The sequence below is a fragment of the Schistocerca americana genome, chromosome 3 (genome assembly GCF_021461395.2).
Source record: "Schistocerca americana isolate TAMUIC-IGC-003095 chromosome 3, iqSchAmer2.1, whole genome shotgun sequence".
NCBI classification, from domain to species: Eukaryota; Metazoa; Arthropoda; class Insecta; order Orthoptera; family Acrididae; genus Schistocerca; species Schistocerca americana.
This window is the reverse complement of record NC_060121.1, coordinates 321,698,668-321,721,978: the sequence shown is the minus strand read 5'-3', so window position 1 is coordinate 321,721,978 and position 23,311 is coordinate 321,698,668. Positions and strand designations below refer to the sequence as shown.

Genomic DNA, 23,311 nt, shown 5'->3' with positions numbered 1-23,311 from the left:
TAGTGGCCGGGTCCAATATCTCACGAAATAAGCATCAAACGAAAACACTACAAAGAACGAAACTCGTCTAGCTTGAAGGAGGAAACCAGATGGCGCTATCGTTGACCGGCTAGATGGCGCTGACATAGGTCAAACGGATATCAAATGCGTTTTTTTTTTTAAACAGGAACCCCCATTTTTATTACATGTTCGTGTAGTACGTAAAGAAATATGAAAGTTTTAGTTGGACCACTTTCTTCGCTTTGTGATAGATGGCGCTGTAATAGTCACAAACGTATAAGTACGTGGCATCACGTAACATTCCGCCAGTGCTGACGGTATTTGCTTCGTGATACATTACCCGTGTTAAAATGGACCGTTTACCAATTGCGGAAAAGGTCGATATCGTGTTGATGTATAGCTATTGTGATCAAAACGCCCAACGGGCGTGTGCTATGTATGCTGCTCGGTATCCTGGACGACATCATCCAAGTGTCCGGACCGTCCGCCGGATGGTTACCTTATTTAAGGAAACAGGAAGTGTTCAGCCACATGTGAAACGTCAACCACGACCTGCAACAAATGATGATGCCCACGTAGGTGTTTTAGCTGCTGTCGCGGCTAATCCGCACATCAGTAGCAGACAAATTGCGCGAGAATCGGGAATCTCTAAAACGTCGGTGTTGAGAATGCTACATCAACTTCTATTGCACCCGTACCATATTTCTATGCACCAGGAATTGCATGGCGACGACTTTGAACGTCGTGTACAGTTCTACCACTGGGCACAAGAGAAATCACGGGACTACGACAGATTTTTTGCACGTGTTCTATTTAGCGACGAAGCGTCATTCACCAACAGCGGTAACGTAAACCGGCATAATATGAACTACTGGGCAACGGAAAATCCACGATGGCTGCGACAAGTGGAGCATCAGCGACATTGGCGGGTTAAATGTATGGTGCGGCATTATGGGAGGAAGGATAATTGACCCCCATTTTATCGATGGCAATTCAAATGGTGCAATGTATGCTGATTTCCTACGTAATGTTCTACCGACGTTACTACAAGATGTTTCACTGCATGACGGATGTCCGGTACATAGCTCGCGTGCGGTTGAAGCGGTATTGAATAGCATATTTCATGACAGGTGGATTGGTCGTCGAAGCACCATACCATGGCCCGCGCGTTCACCGGATGTGACGTCCCCGGATTTCTTTCTGTGGGGAAAGTTGAAGGTTATTTGCTATCGTGATCCACCGACAACGCCTGACAACATGCGTCGCTGTTGAGAGGAATGTCGTTACACGTATTGCCAAATGCATTGAGGGTTGACGGACATCATTTTGAGCATTTATTGCATTCATGTGGTATTTATAGGTAATCACGCTGTAACAGCATGCGATCTCAGATATGATGGGTTCAAAAAGGTACACGTATCACATTGGAAGAACCGAAATAAAATGTTCAAACGTACCTACGTTCTGTATTTTAATTTAAAAACCTACCTGTTACCAACTGTTCGTCTAAAATTGTGAGCCATATGTTTGTGACCATTACAGCGCCATCTATCACAAAGCGAAAAAAGTGGTCCAACTAAAACATCCATGTTTCTTTACGTACTACATGAATATGTAATAGAAAATGAGGGTTCCTATTTAAAGAAACGGAGGTGGTATCGGTTTCACCTATGGCAGCGCCATCTAGCGGGCCAACAATAGCGCCATCTGGTTTCCCCTTCAAACTAGATAAGTTTTGTTCTTTGTAGTTTTTTCGTTTGACGCTTATTTCGCGAGATATTTGGCCCGGTCGTGATCAGTGGTATACTGGCGGATCCATCTCTCGTGACATCTAGTGGTCAATTTCGCATTACATAGGGGAGTCAGGATACTTTCATTCAGATTAGCAGCTATTGCCTGCTGCATGAAATGATGTTTGCCGACAGGTCGCTAGGAGTAACGACTTACGTGCTGCTGACGGGCTTCTCGCCGTTCGGCGGTGAAACAGACCAGGAGACTTTCTGCAACATCTCCGGCGCGCAGCTCGACTTCCCGGAGGAGCTGTTCGAGGATGTGTCGGAGGCGGCGCAGGACTTCATCCGCAGGCTTCTCGTGCGGGATCCCAGGTGAGTCCTGACCTGCTACTCAGCCGCAGTGCGAAACACAGTGAAGACGGCGCCCGTACTGCGATAACACACCGAGTACCTACTACGCTTTAACAACAGTCGTGAGTAATGGCACGAGACTGAATCCCACAAAGTTTTGGAAGCTAATTATGGATATTTCCTCAGTATTTTGGTACAAGGGGGCACGTGGTCTCTGATGGCTCGTTCCAGAGTACTCGTAATAATGTAATTATGAGTTTTTGATTTGTTACCACAGTTATCTTCATTTCTCTGAAAATACCTTCACAATATTGAATTAGCCTGTAATCTGCAACCACGAAAACGTACACCGCAAAACGCGAAGTAATGCGACAACCCTGTAACGAATCACATGCACTTTTATCACAGTATGTTCAATCAGTTATGCCAGCGTACAGTGCAGCACGTAAAAAAAGCAAAACTGTTCTTTCACACGTACTATTCAAATTGTCGACCGCCATGATCAGGGCAGAATGTACAGTGACTGTTAACCTACAATTGAACTTACATTTAATAAATGCTTACCGGAGTTTAAATGGCTCTAATCACTATGGGACTTAACATCTGAAGTCATCAGTCCCCTAGACTCAGAACTACTTAAACCTAACTAACCTGAGGACATCACACACATCCGTGACCGACACAGGATTCGAACCTGCGACCGTAGCAGCAGCGCGGTTCCGGACTGAAGCGCTTAGAACCTTTCGTCCACAGCGACCGGCCCAAATGCTTAACGAAACTCTTGCCGCCTCATATTTGTCAATCACGGGATTTCGACGATTTTAAAAGGCCCTTGGATATTTTAGTTGGCCGAATTACGTCATGGAGACGTCATAGACGTCACGGAACTTCCGTATGCTACTAGAGATTATGTCGATGTCTCTGAATGAAGAACATTGGTAGCGATGCTGCCTTCATTAGATGGTGCACGTCACAAATGATTTCTGTGTTGACTTTCATCATTAAGTGATCGTTTCTGTGCACCGTTAACGATCTATCCGCTCCCTCGGTTGTTTTTACACGGCCTGATCTCAATGACTTCTTTAACGACAGGGGCCCATGTAGGCAGATGCATGGAATAATATTTCCGTTCTATCAAACGTAATTTCGTTTGTTCGTTCTTAAAGTTATGTTCGGCAACAGCACATTTGTCGAAATAGCGATATTTAATGTGACGTCAGTGATCTATGCGGCGTCCTGAAATCGTACTGGATGACCAGTGAAACTACTATGACATTCAAGAGGTATTATATAGATTCCAGGAACGACGAGACAAAGATGGTCTTTTACTGACCACAGCACTCCTTTAATTTTTTTGCATGCTCGGAAATTGGATTAAATACCGTGTCTTCCCATGGTTCTGCCTATTTCATTTGATGTAGCACCGTAGAAAGGAAGGAATGCTACCGTCTGATCATCTTCCGATGCCTGAGTTTCTCTGTGTTTTTGATTCTTACAGATGGATAACTTAATGTCTCGATCGGTACAGCCGTTCTTCCGGAACACGTTTCTTAGGTATCTGTTCTCAGAATTCAGATATCTTATCACACAGAGTCTCAGCTCTTTGTATTAGCGTATTTAAAACCGCTTTCTTATGTCGCCGCGAGAAACTTTCTTGTCGTACAACTAATACTGTTGGAAAAACCAATATGAGGCAGAACCGAGCAGTGCTGATTGCGAGATTAAGTATTAACCTGTTAAGTGGGCAGCTGGCGTGCCTCTTCCTCAATGGTCAGCGGGAAATACTGTATGCGCCTGCGCGCCCTGGTGACATGATGCTGTGTGCTCGTCTCACACTTAAAAGCTTTCCTTCGTGTTCTCTTTTTTGTATTTCAGTTGATATTGGATGGGAATGAATAACGTATATAACAGAAGTTCCCAGTTTTCGAATTATTGCATTAGTAAATAACGCAGAATAGAGGTACGTTACGTATTCGGCCAGTTTCGGAAAAAATATTGTCCTTTAAAAATTTTCGTGTGACTTAGGAAAGCAAAATTATCAAAACTTTTTGAGGTCTCCTTTTCAGCTACTTGAATACCAATATACAACACACAGTTGCTTCAGACGTTAGTGTCCTTGGTTATCATTAGTTCATTCCTTTACATTCAGTATATTCCGTTGAATTATTGCAAGAACACGGCTTTCATGCCTTTGCTTTCGTTTGATTTCTTATGGGGATTTACCAGTGTAACTTCATTTCACGGAAAATATCTGCATTTAACAGCACGAATGTCGACTGTATGCGCCGTGTATCTCGTTTCGAATCGCACTTGCTCCACTCCCTCACGGCACTAGCAACAAACAAAAATGATGCTCGTTGTACTCTTAACCCTTCAAGTGGGCATGACGGATACATCCGTCCACGCTCTGCTAATTTACAGTAGGCTGGCCTGATATGTCCGTCCACCGCGTTCTATGGGTAGTAGCTAGTGAGAATGACGAGTTATCGGTCTGCCGTTGATATTGTCGTGTTAATTGAGCTTCGTCCACCAGATCACAAGCTCTCTTCAGTCAACATAGCGTATTCTGGGCTAGTTATAACATTTTCCACCCAATCGCGCGTCGACAGTATGCATCCTGTGAAGCAGCCGCAAAAGCGCGCGTTTTTCGTCTGTGTTTACCGCTGCGTTAGAGAGTGATGTCCTGTAATGGCGAAAAGAAGTCGTGTAACAGATTCGGAGATAGAGAGGCTGCTTTTAGAAACTGACGATAATTTCAGTGACAGTTTTGAAAGTTTTCAAGATATGGATGTTGAGACTACTAAAACTGACTTCGATTGACAAACATCCGACCGAAGTGGCTTCCACCAACCCCCCCCCCCTCCCGGATGATGGCCTCTCTCCTCCATTTATGCCCCCTATCAACTCTGATCCTCAGCTCCCCCTCCCTCCCCCTGTCCTTTTCCTGGGCTCTCTCCCCCCCCCCCCAACCCCTTCCATCCTCTTCTTCCCTGCCTCTCCTCTCTTTGACTCCCTTCTCTCCCCCGAGTCCTTTTGCTTTCCCCTCCACTGCCTTCCCCACTCCTTCTCGCGTCCGTTCCCCCCTTTTCTTTTCCACTCCTCCCCCTCTTTCCCCATCTCCACCGTGTCGCCTCTATAGTGTTGTTTTCAGTGATGTTCAGTGTTGTGCGTCCCCTGTCAGTGTTGCGAACAGCCACCATACTGTCGCTAGTTGTGTTTTTTATCTCGTGCGAACAGAAACCAGACTGTCGCCGTGTTTTTTAATTGTGCCTGTCTACTTACTGTGTGTCTTCATCCGCTGCGTCACCGCCCTGTTTTTATATTTTAAATTCCGCAACTTTCCGCCATTTTACTTCTATTGACAAAATCACCGTTTTATCGCCTTTTTTATTGTTTGTTATCTTACCATTGTGTTGCTTTACTCTTCTCTCGGCTGCAGAGCAGCAGAAAAAAATAGGCAGTATGATTTACTAGATGACTGTAATAATTTAGGCCTACTCTTAATGTAATTCACAGTACACCCTCAAATTAAATATTTTCACACCTACAGTGGTCTAAAGCCTCATTTTAGGAGTGACAAAGAAAAAGCATCATATTATGCATTACAAAATATTATCAATGATACTAATTGACAATTACTGTCTTTATTACAAATGACCCACTCTTACTACAGGTTATGTACAACAACGATTTTCGACGTAGGTTGTAATATTTACCAATCGGAACAATATTGTCACGGCTCTCTAAACGGTTTACATACTATATTTCTTATAATCAGCTATTTAAAGAACATCGGCATTTAATAAAAATACGTGATGTGAAAACAAACACTCACACACAAAAAACAGCCAAAAGACGAACCAACTAAGCAAACATGTTAGGAAGGGAGGGAGGAAGAAAGTGTTTCGACGGTTTTATTGTGATGTAGCACTTGAACTGCACATCTTTTCGTAACAGACAACGAGAGCTTCTCCTATGTTCTCAAACATCCCAAGCAAAGACGATGATAAAGACCTCCAAACTGCCGGATTGCCGACCGCAGCGCCGTATTCTGCCTTTTGCATATCTCTGTATTTGAATAAACATGCCTATATCAGTTTAATAAAATTTTCTCGGACTTCCAGCCGTGTCAGATGGTTAAAATCCCACGAGCTTTCGACCGAGCTCTCCCCGGTCATTGTCAAGTGGTAAGACTGACTGCTGTGTCGCCGTGGCCGCGTCGTTATATAGCCGCCCTGCTGGCTGTGACGTCACTAAAATATAGTGCTCTCTTCCACGCCATATATGGTAATGCTTTCATCCAGCATCCGTCGCGCCCGTTTCAACTTCGCGATGGCCGGGTCCCAAGTTGTGCTGAGCTGCAAACCGCCGTCCTTGTTGATGGTGTTTTCAGAGGTTTTTATTTCAGTAGCTTCTTTTATGACGCTATCCCAAAATCCCTTCGTCCTCATAACGACAGATGTTTCGTCGAATAGAATTCGGTGTCCATTTTCTAAGGCGTGTTCTGCCACGGCTGATTTTTCTGGATAGCGTAGGCGTAAGCACCTCTCGTGTTCCGTCTGGTGTTGCTCCACAGTGCGTACTGTTTGGCCGTCGTAGCAACAGCTACACTGACTTGGTATCTTGTACACTCCAGGCGTTCTAACCCCTAGATCGTCCTTCACAGGCCTCATGAGCTGTCGAATTTTAGCTGGGGGTCTGAACACCGATGAAATGTTATATCTCTTCAGGAGGCGACTAATCTTTCCCGACACTGTACCACAGAAAGGCAAAAACACAAGTTTCTTGCTTTCATCTTCGGTGATGTTCTCTGTTGGTGTGTTTCTTGCGTGTCACACCAGATATAGCCTGTGACACCTGTCCGTTGCTGTTGTTGTTGTGGCCTTCAGTCCAGAGACTGGTTTGATGCAGCTCTCCATGCTGCTCTATCCCGTGCAAGCTTCTTCATCTCCCAGTACCTACTGCAACCTACATCCTTCTGAATCTGTCCAGTGTATTCATCTTTTGGTCTCCCTCTACGATTCTTACCCTCCGCGCTGCCCTCCAATATTAAATTGGTGATCCCTTTATTCAGAACATGCCCTACCAACCGATCCCTTCTTCTAGTCAAGTTGTGCCACAAATTTCTCTTCTCTCCAATTCTACTCAATACCTCCTCATTAGTTATGTGATCTACCCTTCTAATTTTCAGCATTCTTCTGTAGTACCACACTTCGAAAACTTCTATTCTCTTCTTGTCCAAACTATTAACCGTCCATGTTTCACTTCCATACATGGCTACACTCCATATAAATATTTTCAGAAACGACTTCCTGACACTTAAATCTATACTCGATGTTAACAAATTTCTCTTCTTCAGAAACGCTTTCCTTGTCATTGCCAGTCTACATTTTGTATCCTCTCTACTTCGACCATCATCAGTTATTTTGCTCCCCAAATACCAAAACTCCTTTACTACTTTAAGTGTCTCACTTCCTAATCTAATTCCCTCAGCATCACCCGATTTAATTCGACTACATTCCATTACCCTCGTTTTGCTTTTGTTGATGCTCATCTCATATCCTCCATTCAAGACACTGTCCATTCCGCTCAACTGCTCAGACAGAATTACAATGTCATCGGTGAACCTCAAAGTTTTTATTTCTTCTCCATGGACTTTAATACCTACTCCGAATTTTTCATTTGTTTGCTTTACTGCGTGCTCAGTATACAGATTGAATAACATCGGGGATATGCTACAACCCTGTCTCACTCCCTTCCCAACCACTGCTTCCCTTTCATGCCCCTCGACTCATATTACTATCTGGTTTCTGTACAAACTGTAAATAGCCTTTCGCTCCCTGTATTTTACCCCTGCCACCTTTAGAATTTGAAAAAGAGTATTCCAGCCAACATTGTCAAAAGCTTTCTCTAAGTCTGCAAATGCTAGAAACGTAGTTTGCCTTTCCTTAATCTTTCTTCTAAGATAAGTCGTAGGGTCAGTATTACCTCACGTGTTCCAACATTTCTACGGAATGCAAACTGATCTTCCCCGAGGTCAGCTTCTACCAGTTTTTCCATTCGTCTGTAAAGAATTCGCGTTAATATTTTGCAACTGTGACTTATTAAACTGACAGTTCGGTAATTTTCACATCTGTCAACACCTGCTTTCTTTGGGATTGGAATTATTATAATCTTCTTGGCGTCTGACGGTATTACTCCTGTCTCATACATCTTGCTCACTAGATGGTAGAGTTTTGATAGGCCTGGCTCTGCCAAGGCTGTCAGTAGTTCTGATGTAATGTTGTCTGCTCCCGGGGCCTTGTTTCGACTTAGGTCTTTCAGTGCTCTGTCAAACTCTTCACGCAGTATCATATCTCCTGTTTCATCTTCACCTAGATTCTCTTCCATTCCTATAATATTGTCCTCAAGAACATCGCCCTTGGATAGACCCTCGATATACCGAGTGATGAAAAAGTCAGTATAAATTTGAAAACTGAATAAATCACGGAATAATGTAGATAGAGAGGTACAAATTAACACACATGCTTGGAATAACAGGGGATTTTATTAGAACCAAAAAAATACAAAAGTTCAAAAAATGTCCGACAGGTGGCGCTTCATCTGATCAAATAGCAATAATTAGCATAACAAAGTAAGACAAAGCAAAGATGATGTTCTTTACAGGAAATGCTCAATATGTCCACCATCATTCCTCAACAATAACTGTAGTCGAGGAATAATGTTGTGAACAGCACTGTAGAGGATGTCCGGAGTTATGGTGAACCATTGGCGTCGGATGTTGTCTTTCAGCATCCCTAGAGATGTCGGTCGATCGCGATACACTTGCGACTTGAGGTAACACCAAAGCCAATAATCGCACGGACTGAGGTCTGGGGACCTGGGATGCCAAGCATGACGAAAGTGGCGGCTGAGCACACGATCATCACCAAACGACGCGCGCAAGAGATCTTTCTGCCGGCACCGCTCTCGTTATTCTTCCCCCCCCCCCCCCCCCCCCCCCGAAGTCGGTACATACTGGGAAATATCCTTTTTCTTCTTAATCTGGGTGATCGCGGGTTCCCACGCCTCGCTAAGGATGTAACCACTGTCACGATTTAGTTGTGGCTGCCTTACTCTAATCTCTGTGGCTTTTTTGATGATATAGTCCCAGTATTTGGAAGTCTGTGTCAGGTCTTTGGTTTGGTCATAATTCATGCTCTAGAGTTCCGACAGGCAATGCTTAGCGATTGCCGAGTTACTGGGCTGCTGCAGTCTAGTGTGCCGTTGATGTTCTCGGCATCGGTCCTCAATGGTACGAATGGTCTGTCCTATGTATACACTCCAGGATTGGCAAGATAACTGATAAACCCCTGAGTTACGTAGACCAAGGTTGTCCTTGACACTACCAAGAAGGCTCTTGGTTTTGCTTGGAGGACGGGAGATGGTTTTCACTTGGCGTTTACGTAAAATGGGTCCAATTTTTCCGGATAACGCCCCACAAAACGGAATAATAGCCAAGGCCGTCTCCTCCTGAGGTTCATCCTCAGTTTCCTCCGGTGCTGCAGGTGTGGGATGTAGAGCCTTCCGAATTTGCCCTTCCTTGTAACCGTTCCTCCGAAACACGGTCTTGGTTCAAAATGGTTCAAATGGCTCTGAGCACTATGGAACTTAACATCTATGGTCATCAGTCCCCTAGAACTTAGAACTACTTAAACCTAACTAACCTAAGGACATCACACACATCCACGCCCGAGGCAGGATGCGAACCTGCGACCGTAGTGGTCACGCGGTTCCAGACTGAAGTGCCTAGAACCGCACGGCCACACCAGCCGGCGAAACACGGTCTTCAGATGGTCCAATTCTTGCTGGAGACTGTCCCTGTCGGAGATGGTGTGAGCACTGTGTACAAGAGTTTTGAGCACGCCATTCTTTTGTGCCGGGTAGAAATCGGTGTGCGTCTTCTTCCTATACATGCTGTGGTCTAAAGTACCGTTAGCACGTCTTCTAATCAAAACATCTAGAATCACATAAAGTCAGTCACTTGTAAATGGCATAAAAAGCCGAAACCTAAGTAGTAATAAAATAAACAACAATACAGTCAAATGGCGGTGTCTATAAAAGATTAAAAAAGGTAAACTAATCTAAGCTGATCATTTCCGCAGGGCGCGACCGACGGCGAAGGAGTGCCTGCGCCACAGGTGGTTTACCGGCAGCAAGGTGAAGGTGAAGGCTCGCGCGAAGGACAGCGGCGGGCTGCGCAAGTACCTGTCCAAATCGCGGGAGGCGCTGTTCGAGCGCGTGGTGCAGCAGCGCCAGCAGCAGCAGCAGCAGGGCAGCTGCCAGGACCTGCGACGGCGCACGTTGCTGTCGCAGCAGCGGCGGCGCCTCTGCGAGAGCCACGCGTCGCTGCTGGCGCCGGCGGCGGCCTCGCGGGCGCGCGCGCTCGCCGACCAGCCGTGGCCGGCGCCCGCGCTCAGCCGCTCGCGGGAGAAGCTGTACGGGCTGCGCAGCCTGTCGCGCTCCAGCGAGGCGCTGGCGCTACCGCTGCCGCTGCGGCCCGGCTGCCGCTCGCTGCTCGACCTGTGCGGCGCCGCGCTCTCGCGCCAGCCCAGCTCCGCCTCGCTCGACAACTGCGACGACGTCAACAGCAACGTCTGCAGCCGCGCCGCATCGCCAGCGCCCGCGCCCGTACCGGCGCCCGCCGACCTCACCAACAGCAACGTCTGCAGCCGAGCGGCGTCGCCAGCGCCCGCCGACGTCACCAACAGCAACGTCTACTGCGATGCGCCGTCCGCCGAGGACGATCTCCTGGCGGACGTGCCGGCCGCCCCGACACCGGAGCCCCCTGCGGTGCGCGGTGAGTGGCGGGACGCCCCCGCAGACCTGACGTCGCCCGCGCTGCTCAGGAACTGCCTCGGCAGCGCCGTCTCCGCCAGGGCGGCAGTCGAGGCTGTGGCGGCCAACAGCGAAGAGCGCGTCGACGGTAGGGAGAACGGCTACGACAGCAACCCGGTCGAAAGTGAAGACATCCCAGCTGCTGAACAGACGAGGACGGCAGACCCGCAAGTCGAGGACCTCGACAAGGTCCACAGGTCAGAGCAATTTACTATAAAACTTACCTGTTTACACAGGTCTTTCGAAACCATTTGTTTTCTTGAAACATTTAAACTGTCGGAAAGGAGTACATATCCGGGCACTGCTACGTACTGCGGAATTAGCCACTAGATGCCACGGGAGGCAGACTTGCCAGCATCAGAGGAGGCAGGGAGTGGCAACTCACCCTTAACATAGACAAATGTAATGTATTGCGAATACATAGAAAGAAGGATCCTTTATTGTGTGATTATATGATAGCGGAACAAACACTGGTAGCAGTTACTTCTGTAAAATATCTGGGAGTATGCGTACGGAACGATTTGAAGTGGAATCATCATATAAAATTAATTGTTGGTAAGGCGGGTGTCAGGTTGAGATTCGTTGGGAGACTCCTTAGAAAATGTAGTCCATCAACAAATTAGGTGGCTTACAAAACACTCGTTCGACCTATACTTGAGTATTGCTCATCAGTGTGGGATCCGTACCAGGTCGGGTTGACAGAGGAGATAGAGAAGATCCAAAGAAGAGCGGCGCGTTTCGTCACAGGGTTATTTGGTAAGCGTCATAGCGTTACGGAGATGTTGACCAAACTCAAGTGGCAGACTCTGCAAGAGAGGCGCTCTGCATCGCGGTGTAGCTTGCTGTCCAGGTTTCGAGAGGGTGCGTTTCTGGATGAGGTATCGAATACATTGCTTCCCCCTACTTATACCTCCCGTGGAGATGACGAATGTAAAATTAGAGAGATTCGAGCGCGCACGGAGGCTTTCCGGCAGTCGTTCTTCCCGCGAACCATACGCAACTGGAACAGGAAAGGGAGGTAATGACAGAGGCTCGTAAGGTGCCCTCCGCCACACACAGTTGGATGGCTTGTGGAGTACAAATGTAGATGTAGATGTATTGATTGGCTGTTTGTTTTGGTGGAAGGCGACTTTGTTATGATGGTGGCAGGCATCTCGCCCAACTACTCACTGTGGTGTTATTACTGCCAGATCTCCGTAGACATTCTGCAGGCACTGCCTATGAATATCTGCGATGCTCTGGTTTTCCACCAAAAGGATCTCAAAAACCCTCTCTGTGTGGAACGCACCTCCGTTAGACACGCCATATTAAAGGCTACATATAGTGCCGCCACCTATAGGAGCTTCATGAAACTGCAGGGGCTGAAGGAATATTCCACAATGTCCCACAACAAATTTCACAAATTTTCTATCGAAATTAACCGAGAAAAAAATGTATTACATTGCTCATTGAATGTACCTTGTATACTGGTGGGTTCGCCTCTTTCATGTTCAAATCAGCATTACTTAGGGGTGTCTGGATACTTTTAATTAGAGATTGAAGGCAGATGGTGCAACACTGTTTTTGAGCCTTTTAAGTAGATTTTAAATAATCTTTAAATACACCACCATCCTCTGCACCTACAAATTCCTCATCCATCCTATCCTCTGTTATGCCAGCATTGCCTGGATCTCCGCCCCCCACCCGCTTTGTAAAGGCCCTCCAAATCCTTGAACGCCATGCACTCCACCTTGCTTTCTGTATCTGCCTTTCTTCCCACACACAGTTCCTGTATGAACGCAGCCGCTTCCCCCACCTCCTCCTTTTCCTCCAACATCTCCACATCCTTTACAGTGTCCACAGGCTTGATCCCCCCCACACCCTGGTTTCCTCCTTCCTCTCCACCCCCCACCCATTGGCCCATTGCCACGCCTCCATCGTTGTATCCCTCCCTTTCTCCACCTCCACACCCTCCATCTCCTTCATCAGGGCAATTTCCAGCGCCTCCCCCTCCCGGATGATGAACTTGGGCGTGACATATACCCTTCCTTCCAACTATAACCTGGCCTTGTTCCATTCCCTCCCCAGAGCCCCCTTTTCCTCTCCCCTTCTTCTCTCAAAGCGGATTTTCCTCCTCCCCCACTGAGACCCTGCACCTCATCCTCGCCTCTCTCCCTCCCACATCCCTCCCTCCCTGGCCCTCTTCAGCACGCCCCCGCCCATCTCCCCCCCTCTCTTCCCCACCCTTCCTTCTTCCCTTCTCCGTCATCTCCTTGCACCTGGCAGATCCTATGTTTTGTTCAACATCAGTGTGCCACGTCAGTGTTGTGTTTGGTGCTGTTCTCTTGTGTTTGGTGCTGTTCTCCTGTGCATCAAGAGGTGTGATTTTAATTGTGCGCTGGCATCTACATCTACATCTACATCTACATCTACATGACTACTCTGCAATTCACATTTAAGTGCTTGGCAAAGGGTTCATCAAACCACAATCATACTATCTCTCTACCATTCCACTCCCGAACAGCCCGCGGAAAAAACGCACACCTAAACCTTTCTGTTCGGGCTCTGATTTCTCTTATTTTATTTTGATGATCATTCCTACTTATGTAGGTTGGGCTCAACAAAATATTTTCGCATTCGGAAGAGAAAGTTGATGACTGAAATTTCGTAAATAGATCTCGCCGCGACGAAAAACGTCTTTGCCTTAATGACTTCCATCCCAACTCGCGTATCATATCTGCCACACTCTCTCCCCTATTACGTGATAATACAAAACGAGCTGCACTTTTTTGCACCCTTTCGATGTCCTTCGTCAATCCCACCTGGTAAGGATCCCACACCGCGCAGCAATATTCTAACAGAGGACGAACGAGTGTAGTGTAAGCTGTCTCTTTAGTGGACTTGTTGCATCTCCTGCCAATGAAACGTAACCATTGGCTCGCCTTCCCCACAATATTATCTATGTGGTCTTTCCAACTGAAGTTGTTCATAATTTTAACACCCAGGTACTTAGTTGAATTGAGAGCGTTGAGAATTTTACTATTTATCGAGTAATCGAATTCCAACGAATTTCTTTTGGAACTCATGTGGATCATCTCATACTTTTCGTTATTTAGCGTCAACTGCCACCTGCCACACCATACAGCAATCTTTTCTAAATCGCTTTGCAACTGGCCTTGTACTTAGTGTTACTGTTAGTGTTTGTTATGTGCTACGCCATCCATCGAGACTTTTATGTTCCGGTAATACCGCGCCTTGTGTTCTTTTAACTGTCCCAGTGTGTGGTTTTTTGTCTGCGCTACTTTTTTACGGTTTTTATCTCTATTTTACAGTCGCCGCTTTTTTGTCTATTGCCTTCCATGATGTTCCCCCTTTTTTATATCTATGTTCACCGTGTTTTCTCCTTTGTTATTTTTAAATGTCTTCTATTGTTTTTTCTATGTCATTCGGCTGAAGAGCAGCGCATTGCTGCTGCCAGCAGCTATTGAAATACAATAAAGAAAAAAAAAACTTTTACATGACTCCACAGGCGTCTTGGTGTAACACTTGCCCTTGAACAAAAAGCAGGTTGAAGAAGAGCGGCGATGACGAGATGAATACGTCCTATTCGAGCGGTTCGGATGGCGAGGACGGCGGTGCCGGCAGCTCCAGCAGCGGAGGCGGCGGAGGAGGCAGCAGTTCGCAAGACGACGGCTTCGACGAGGCCGAGGAGGACGAGGAGGAGGGGCAGGAGAGCGAGGGCGCGTCGCAGGAGCCGCGCTTCACTGTGGCACAGCTGGTGTCGGCCTTCACGCGGCACGAGCGAGCCGTCGCGGGCGCCGCGCCCGCTCCGGAGGCCGGCCGCTTCCCCACGGGGCCCAACGCCCTGCGCCTCTTCATCCCGGGCATCAGCATCCGCCGCGACCGTGACCGCGACCGCGACCGGCAGCGCCAGCGCCGCCGCCACGGACGACAAGTGAGTCAAACACGCACCCTCTCCCCACCCTTCACCCCCTCCACCCGCCACGCATCCCTACTCTCACTGCGCCAGGAAAAGTCTCAGCAGCTTATGCTACACCAAGGGTTGTACCACAGACGTCTGAAAAACCGTGGGCCTGGTCAGATGGGTCCCAGTGTCAGATGTTAAGAGCTGATGTTAGCGTTCGAATGTGGGGCAGACGCTATGAAGCCATGGACCCAAGTTGTCAATAAGGCACTGTGCAAGCTGGTAGTGGCTCCATTATGGTGGTGGCTGTCTTTACATGAAACGGACTGGTCTTGCCTGCTTGTCTGTTAGCACTGACAACACAACGCAAACGCCGCTGCTCTCGGTCGTTACGTGAAGGCCGTCGGCCATGGCATTGCCCGTAGTGAGAGATAATGCCTGAAATGTGGTATACTGGACACACCCTTGGCACTATGGACCTCGTAATATTGAATTTCATAACTATTTCGCAAATAGAATGTCCCTCACATCATGTCGGACCTCTTTTTGCCCTGGTACTGCGGAAACTCGACGTAACACAGACTCAACAAGTAGTTGGAAGTCCCCTGGGAATACTGAGCCATGCTGGCTCTGTAGGCGTCCATAATTGCGAAAGTGTTTCCGGTGCAAGATTTTGTACACCAACTGACTTCCAACGGCGTCCCACAAATGCTCGATGGGACTCATGTCGGAGGATCTGGGTGGCCAAACTATTCTCTCGAATTTTCCAGAATGTTCTTCAAACCAGTTGCAAACAATTGTAGCCCAGTGACGTGGCGCATCATCATAAAAATTCCATCGCTTTTTGGGAAGAATGGCTGCAAAAAAAAAAAAAAAAAAAAAAAAAAAAAAAAAAAAAAAAAAAAAAAAACATGGTTCAAATGGCTCGGAGCACTATGGGACTTAACTACTGTGGTCATCAGTCCCCTTGAACTTAGAACTACTTAAACCTAACTAACCTAAGGACATCACACACATCCATGCCCGAGGCAGGATTCGAACCTGCGACCGTAGCAGTCGCGCGGTTCCGGACTGCGCGCCTAGAACCGCTAGACCACCGCGGCCGGCAGAATGGCTGCAGATGGTCTCCAAGTAGCCCAACATAATCATTTACAATCAATGATCAGTTCAGCTGGACCAGAGGACCCGGTCCGTTTCGTGTAAAGACTGCCACCACCATTATGGAGCCACCACCAGCTTGCACATTGCCTTATTGACAACTTCGGTCCGTGGCTTCATAGCGTCTGCACCATACTCGAACCCTAACACCAGCTCTTAACAACTGACACTGGGACCCATCTGACCAGGCCCACGGTTTTTCAGACGTCTATGGTACAACCTATATCATCACAAGTCCAGGAGAGGTTCTGCAAACAATGTCATGCTGTTAGCAAAAGCACCCACATCAGTCGTCTGTTGCCGTAGCCCATTAACGCCAAATTTGGCCGCACTTTCCTAAAGGATACGTTCGTTGTATGTTCCACATTGATTTCTGCTATTATTTCACACAGTGTTGCTTGTCTGTTACCACTGACAACGCTACGCAAACGCCGCTGCTCTCGGTCGTTAAGTGAAGGCCGCCGGCCATGGCATTGCCCGTGGTGTGAGGTAATGCCTGAAATGTGGTATACTGGACGCACCCTTGACACTATAGAGCTCGGAATATTAAATTCCATAACTATTTCCCAAATGGAATGTCCCATGCATCTAGCGCTATCTATCATTCCACGTTCGAGGTCCGTTAATTTCTGTCATGCAGTCATAATCACGTCGGAAACCTTTTCACATAAATTAGCTGAGAGCAATGCATTGCCCTTTTATACCTTCTGTACACGATACTTCGGCCATCTGTACATGTGCATATCGCTACCCCATGACTTTCCTGACCCCACTGTATTTGTTCAGAGCATTCTGAACGAGGGCTCCGTAGCACTGGATCGACAGAAATCGGTCGACTTCGTCCCGCAATAGTTTTTTGGCTGGACACTGCCAACATTCACAAGCTATCAATTCAGTATCTGAAGAAGAGCCCGTGGAAGATAACTAGGCCTCTGCACAGATATGTATTATCGTTCCCAGTGCTGGCCGAGTCCACGCCTCTGTTCCAAAGTGTTGCTGTCGCCAAATGGCTGTGCACTCCATCTATTATGAACGAAACTTTCTCCGCCTGCTTCTGTGTGGCTGGTGGCAGATTCGCTACACTGTGGGAATGGAGGCGTGAGCATACCATCTGCTCTCCGATCTTCCCAAACAATTTTAAGTAAACTGTTCAGTAAAAATTTGATCCTCCAGCATCTCATACCCTCATTTATGAGCGTCATGAGATATTTCGACATTAAGAAAGCTAATGTTCTAAATTTTAATATTTTTCTATGAAAAACAGCAGTGGCTATGAGTTTGCGTTTGGTGAGTATTAGGTCATAGATTGCTGCATACGAAATGTAATTAACATATTCATTTTTCCTTTAAATGTGAGACAAAATCTATGGCTACTCCAGTTTCCAGAAAAAAGATTGTATGCAAAATCTATGCCTATCTCCAATCTTCAGAAAACAGGTTGTATGTAGAGCATTCACTTTCATTCATGTGCACAAAGAGTAGCGTGAAAGTGAAATATTCATAACATCCTTCATGTCTCTCAAACTGTTTGAGATACCGAAACACGTTTTTGCAGATGGCAGTATCCGAAGCCCAGGCTATTTTGGCATACAGTTAAAATGTGAAAGTTTCTCTTCTACTTTAATATACGAGTACCTAAAGATTTTTCAATGACATATCGTAATTTCCTGAGAAACCTTGATCTTGGCGTCCACCCCGTCCCGTTCAATTGGTGGCCTGTGTGAATGCCACCATTTGAAATTCATTGTGGAAAGTTTAGACGTTCCGTTCAAGAGTGATTTAACCTTCAATATTATCAGTTATTTACTTGAGAAAATAAAGACAAACATAAAAAATATTTAGAGGGCAGAATATCAGACCAGCTGTGTGGCTGGATTGAAGAGTTTTTGGCAAACAGAACACAGCATGTTGTTCTCAATGGAGAGACGTCTACAGACGTTAAAGTAACCTCTGGCGTGCCACAGGGGAGTGTTATGGCGCCATTGCTTTTCGCAATATATATAAATGACCTAGTAGATAGTGTCGCAAGTTCCATGCGGCTTTTCGCGGATGATGCTATAGTATACAGAGAAGTTGCAGCATTAGAAAATTACAGCGAAATGCAGGAAGATCTGCAGCGGATAGGCACTTGGTGCAAGGAGTGACAACTGACCCTTAACATAGAAAAATGTAATGTATTGCGAATACATAGAAAGAAGGATCCTTTATTGTGTTATTATATGATAGCGAAACAAACACTGGTAGCAGTTACTTCTGTAAAATATCTGGGAGTATGCGTACGGAACGATTTGAAGTGGAATGATCATATAAAATTAATGGTTGGTAAGGCGGGTGCCAGGTTGAGATTCATTGGGAGACTCCTTAGAAAATGTAGTCCATCAACAAATTAGGTGACTTACAAAACACTCGTTCGACCTATACTTGAGTATTGCTCATCAGTGTGGGATCTGTACCAGGTCGGGTTGACAGAGGAGATAGAGAAGGTCCAAAGAAGAGCGGCGCGTTTCGCCACAGGGTTATTTGGTAAGCGTCATAGCGTTACGGAGACGTTTAGCAAACTCTGCAAGAGAGGCGCTCTGCATCGCGGTGAAGCTTGCTGTCCAGTTTTCGAGAGGGTGCGATTGTGGATGAGGTATCGAATATATTGCTTCCCCCTACTTATACCTCCCGAGGAGATGACGAATGTAAAATTAGAGAGATTCGAGCGCGCACGGAGGCTTTCCGGCAGTCGTTCTTCCCGCGAACCATACGCGACTGGAACAGGAAAGGGATGTAATGACAGTGGCACGTAAAGTGCCCTCCGCCTCACACCGTTGGGTGGCTTGCGGAGTATAACTCTAGATATAGATGTAGAACATACCGCCTGTTTAATTTATTCTTTGGTCACTATTTTGTTTCTACGTGCTAAATAGCATCCGAAACTATTCAATATACGTTTCGCATCTCTATTACGAAACAGCAAACGAGATCCATCATTCTCGGAACCCAACCTCAGTTGCAGGTTGCCTATCTGGCAACTTCCAGGGGCATCAAAAATTTGATTTTCGGAATTTCATATGCTTATTAATAGAATTTAAAAATTTAAATTGCTATCACTACCTACTCATTAACAGGTATAATCTTATGTTAAAGATTTAAGACAATAAAACAAGTATTACAGTTAGAAAATGTGTATACGTATAGCCTGAGGCAGAGAGTGCGTAAATCCAGTATCTGAGAAAGAGGGCACTTAGCGACTTGCACCAACTTTATGCATAAAATAGTTTATCGTTTACTACAGTTTCGTTGTGCATGCCGTAGAACTTCACCATCTGGCATGATTTTTTAATTTATTTATGTATGTCTGCTGCTGGGGACATTCAGCCGCCAAATAGTTGTTAAAACACATGGTGAAACCTTCAGCTGTCATTTATTTTGCACAATTCGGTACTAATTTCTGTTAATGACCATTATCAAGCTTAGCCTAAAAATAAATCAAACGATTAGAGATTTACAGGGAAGGTTAAGTAAAATTTCACTTACTGGCATAAATGTCAGGAATTTTATACCATAATTTGAACAAAAGTAATTTGCTCTTTTAAGCCCCCTATAGTACGTAAGTAATTTTTCATAGTAATAACCGTGTACGATAATTTTCCTCAAGAAGCAAGCCCACGTCGACAGCTAGTAACACACTGACAGATGTAACTAGGCCAAACAGTCAAAGGTACAGTCAAAGACAATGCCTTGTCACAGATAAAACTATAGTACACGCTAGCAATTGCAGTATCAATTTACTAAGAGGCACATTATAATCTTTGGTTCCAAGTAAACACTGTACTTCTTTACTACTAACTGTACTCCAGCACATTTTGTTGCCAATATCCACATGTACCATTGAATGCACATGCAAAATTATATTACTGTACTGCACACAGTTCAGGAGAAGAGAGGAAGATTAGGATTTAACGTCCCTAGTTCAGGGGCTATGACGTCATGAACATTGAGTTGAGTGAAAAACTGGTTTTTACTTGAAACAGTGCGCAAATTAACCAGACTACACTCATCCAGTCTTTGATAATGAGAGCACTTCGCAGTTCCATCGAACTTTAAAATTAATTCCAAACCTTTTCTAAACTTTTTCTCGCGTAAATGTTTAACGTCAACATTAATTCATTTTTAATTTAACATTAATTCATTTGTAAAGTGATTTGTCGTTTGAAGATGTTGTATACATGGGAGTTTGAGGCTTTAAGGAATCAGGCATTTATTGATATAGTTTATAAAGCAGTGGTTTTTTAGTCTCCATTTGCCTTTCCCAGAGTCAGAGTTTGATCTTGACTGTCTTTCTTTTTTCGTGAATGTTTTACTATTTAATGGCAAACTAAACATTTTGCGTAAACATTATAATTGATAAAAAGACACATCACCATCCATGTAGCATTAACAACAGTTCCTATTTGAGCAACTCACTTTGTTTTTCCTCTCAGAACTACAATCAAACATGAAGTTTTATTTGATCATGGTACCAAACGGTGCTATAACATTTAACGTGTTGCCCTCAAGGCAATAACTATCTGACAAAGCTAGTATCTGCGAAACCAGTAATAACAAACTGAACTGTGTGCAACCTGTCGCTTTTTCATCTGAATATTAATTACAACGGTCACTGTGCCCCAGCAAGCGATGCCTTCGTTTGCTGCAATGATGAAATTTTAAATTAAGTAGAATCTGACATGTCTTACGAATTTAACATTTCTATTTGCAGGAGCAGGGTGAGAAAACCACGTCACCTGAAGAGCAACAGTCATCTATTGTTTCCAAGACAGGTGATCAGACCTTGATAACTGTGCCAGCAGATTATGATCGTCTTCAGTCAAACAGTGGAGTATCTGATCAGGAAGTCAGCAAGAAATCAGCTGGTGGAGTCTCCAGGAATGGAGACAGCTTAGAAAGAACATCAGCTTTCTGTCTAGACCATGATACAAACAACAACAGAAATAACAAGTGTATCAGCAACACCAATGGTACCCGCAGTTCTTCGTGGGAGCGTATCTGTACAGGCTCTTACACTCGTGCCATGGACAAGTTTCGACCAACGAGGAAATCTCTTACAGCAATTTCAGAACCTCCAGTTCAAATTACAGAAAAAGTACGTCGCAAATCAACTCCAGCCATTAAAAATGTCTATTTGTAATTGGTATCTTTTCCCCACTTGTAGTCAGCGTAAACAATTACATAATTGTATCCTTTGTTCGACTTTTGCTGTTACATGAGAAAATAATAATTAGTTTTAACCTTTTTGTGACTTGACCTCGGTTTCCTTGAAAGATCTAAATAGAATTTTTTTCCTGGAACAGCTACATATGTAGACAAATTTCGCATTACTTCGAACAAATTTCTCTGTTTAAGGATCGTGGGATGCACATGTTGATATGCCACATGTTGTGGCCATATATTTACATGAGAAAGTAATAATTAGTTTCAACCTTTTTGTGACTTGACCTCAGTTGCCTTGAAAGATCTAAATAGAATTTTTTTTCTGGAACAGCTACATATGTAGTCAAATTTCGCATTACTTCAAATAAATTTCTCTATTTAAGGATCATGGGATGCACATGTTGCTATGCCACATATTGAATTTTTGGCGGTTTACCGTCCACAAAAGAAGTTTAGTTTAAGAATACAACAATGAAATTCAATTTTTGTGTGCAAATTTATTATCTGTGACATCTAACTGAGCAATTTATGTAATTTTATATTCGTTAAACCAGAGCTAGTCATATACTCAGATGTCTAACTTGAAAAGAAGAGTAGTACAGACGTGAAAGCTAATGGCTTGACTGCTCAGAAGAACATCAGAGCGAGTGGTTACTGTTTGTATCCTTTTCAGTTGTGGGACTATACAATAAACAACAAAGTTGTTACTCATTTCTGGGAGTTTCCGAGTGTGATTGACAGAAGCTAGATTCCTGGATGCAATAATCTTGGTGATTCCATTACCAATCTTATTGGACATCCATAACTGTACCTAGAGTTGTTAGTATTAGTTTACCCCCGGAATTAGCAGTTAAGGAATATTCTCTGTCCTTTTATTCCTCATTTCTTTTTTGTTGAATAAGGTAATGTATCTAGTATTTTAGCAATGCACACTTTAAAATTAAGCTGTCATATACAAACATTATCATGTAACATATTAAGAAACATAATGGTTCATTTTTGTATGTAGAATAAATATATAAGTTCGATTAAAGTATTTGTTGTTTATTTTTGGTCTACAATAATAAGCCTTTATAATTTCCTAACACTGAAGCATTACATTAATTTCATATACAAACAATTAAACATCAACTTTAAAATAAAACAATAGCATCTTGTTTCCACTCAAGAGAATGACTTGAACCTTAAATCATTTTGTATCTGAAAATTATACTACATTATCTCCTCTCTCTCTCTCTCTCTCTCTCTCTCTCTCTCTCTCTCTCTCTCTCTCTCTCTCCCCCCCCCCCCCCCCCCCCCCATTCATATTCATGACATCGTTATACCTGCTGAATTGATTAGCATTATGGATGGCACCAATATTTTGAAAAAGCAGTATATTTCAATATTATGAATGCAATATCTGGATGTCTGACAAACACGAAATCATTTACTTACTGCCTACAAAATATGAGTATCCAGAAGGGCACAGAAGCACACATTTAAAAAGTCGGTTGAATTTCTAGTTTTCAGAACTTTTAAAAAGTTTTATAATCAGAAGCAAGAGAAGTCTGGACAGAGTACAGACAAAAGACAGCAAAGGAATTAAAATTGCGGATAAATTCTAGTGTCCGATACTACCCGTCGGCTTTGACGAATGACATCAGACGTACGACAAAGATGCTGCAATGGACAATCTATGAATGTAACGGATCATACTCTTAAACAAACGAACGTAGCATGCAATAAAATAATACTTTAACGCGATTATTATTTACGCGCGAATTTCATTTAAACGAGTTGAAGATGACTGAAATAAATAAGAATTACGAGTGCATATTTGTATTTTCCACATGTACTGCAAAAACGATCTAAATAATAAACGCTGTGTAGGAGGTCATTTCTAGTTACCGATTCCAATATTACTGTCTGTTGCAAAAAAATCTTATAACATATCAGAAACGTACCTAAAAAGTGATCTTGTCAGTGAACTACAGAATTCGACGAGACTTTCAAAAAATGAAAATCTTTACACACACTACTGTACACGGAAAGAAATAAAACGCAAAAATGACCAAACCGTGCAACTGGTAACTATACTACACGAAGG

General features: G+C 44.6%; 1 protein-coding gene across 1 annotated transcript in view; it reads left to right on the top strand.

Annotated features, from left to right (window-relative positions):
* The window catches only part of LOC124606054 (serine/threonine-protein kinase WNK4-like), a 455,574-nt gene extending 433,319 nt beyond the window's left edge, over positions 1 to 22,255 (top strand). Inside the window, exons 8-11 of the mRNA XM_047138014.1 lie at positions 1,926 to 2,105; positions 10,229 to 11,158; positions 14,508 to 14,895; positions 20,771 to 22,255. Of these exons, the coding sequence (XP_046993970.1) occupies positions 1,926 to 2,105; positions 10,229 to 11,158; positions 14,508 to 14,895; positions 20,771 to 21,199 (1,927 nt within the window). The 3' untranslated portion in view covers positions 21,200 to 22,255. The remainder of the gene's footprint in view (positions 1 to 1,925; positions 2,106 to 10,228; positions 11,159 to 14,507; positions 14,896 to 20,770) is intronic.
* The last annotated feature ends 1,056 nt before the right edge of the window (positions 22,256 to 23,311 follow it).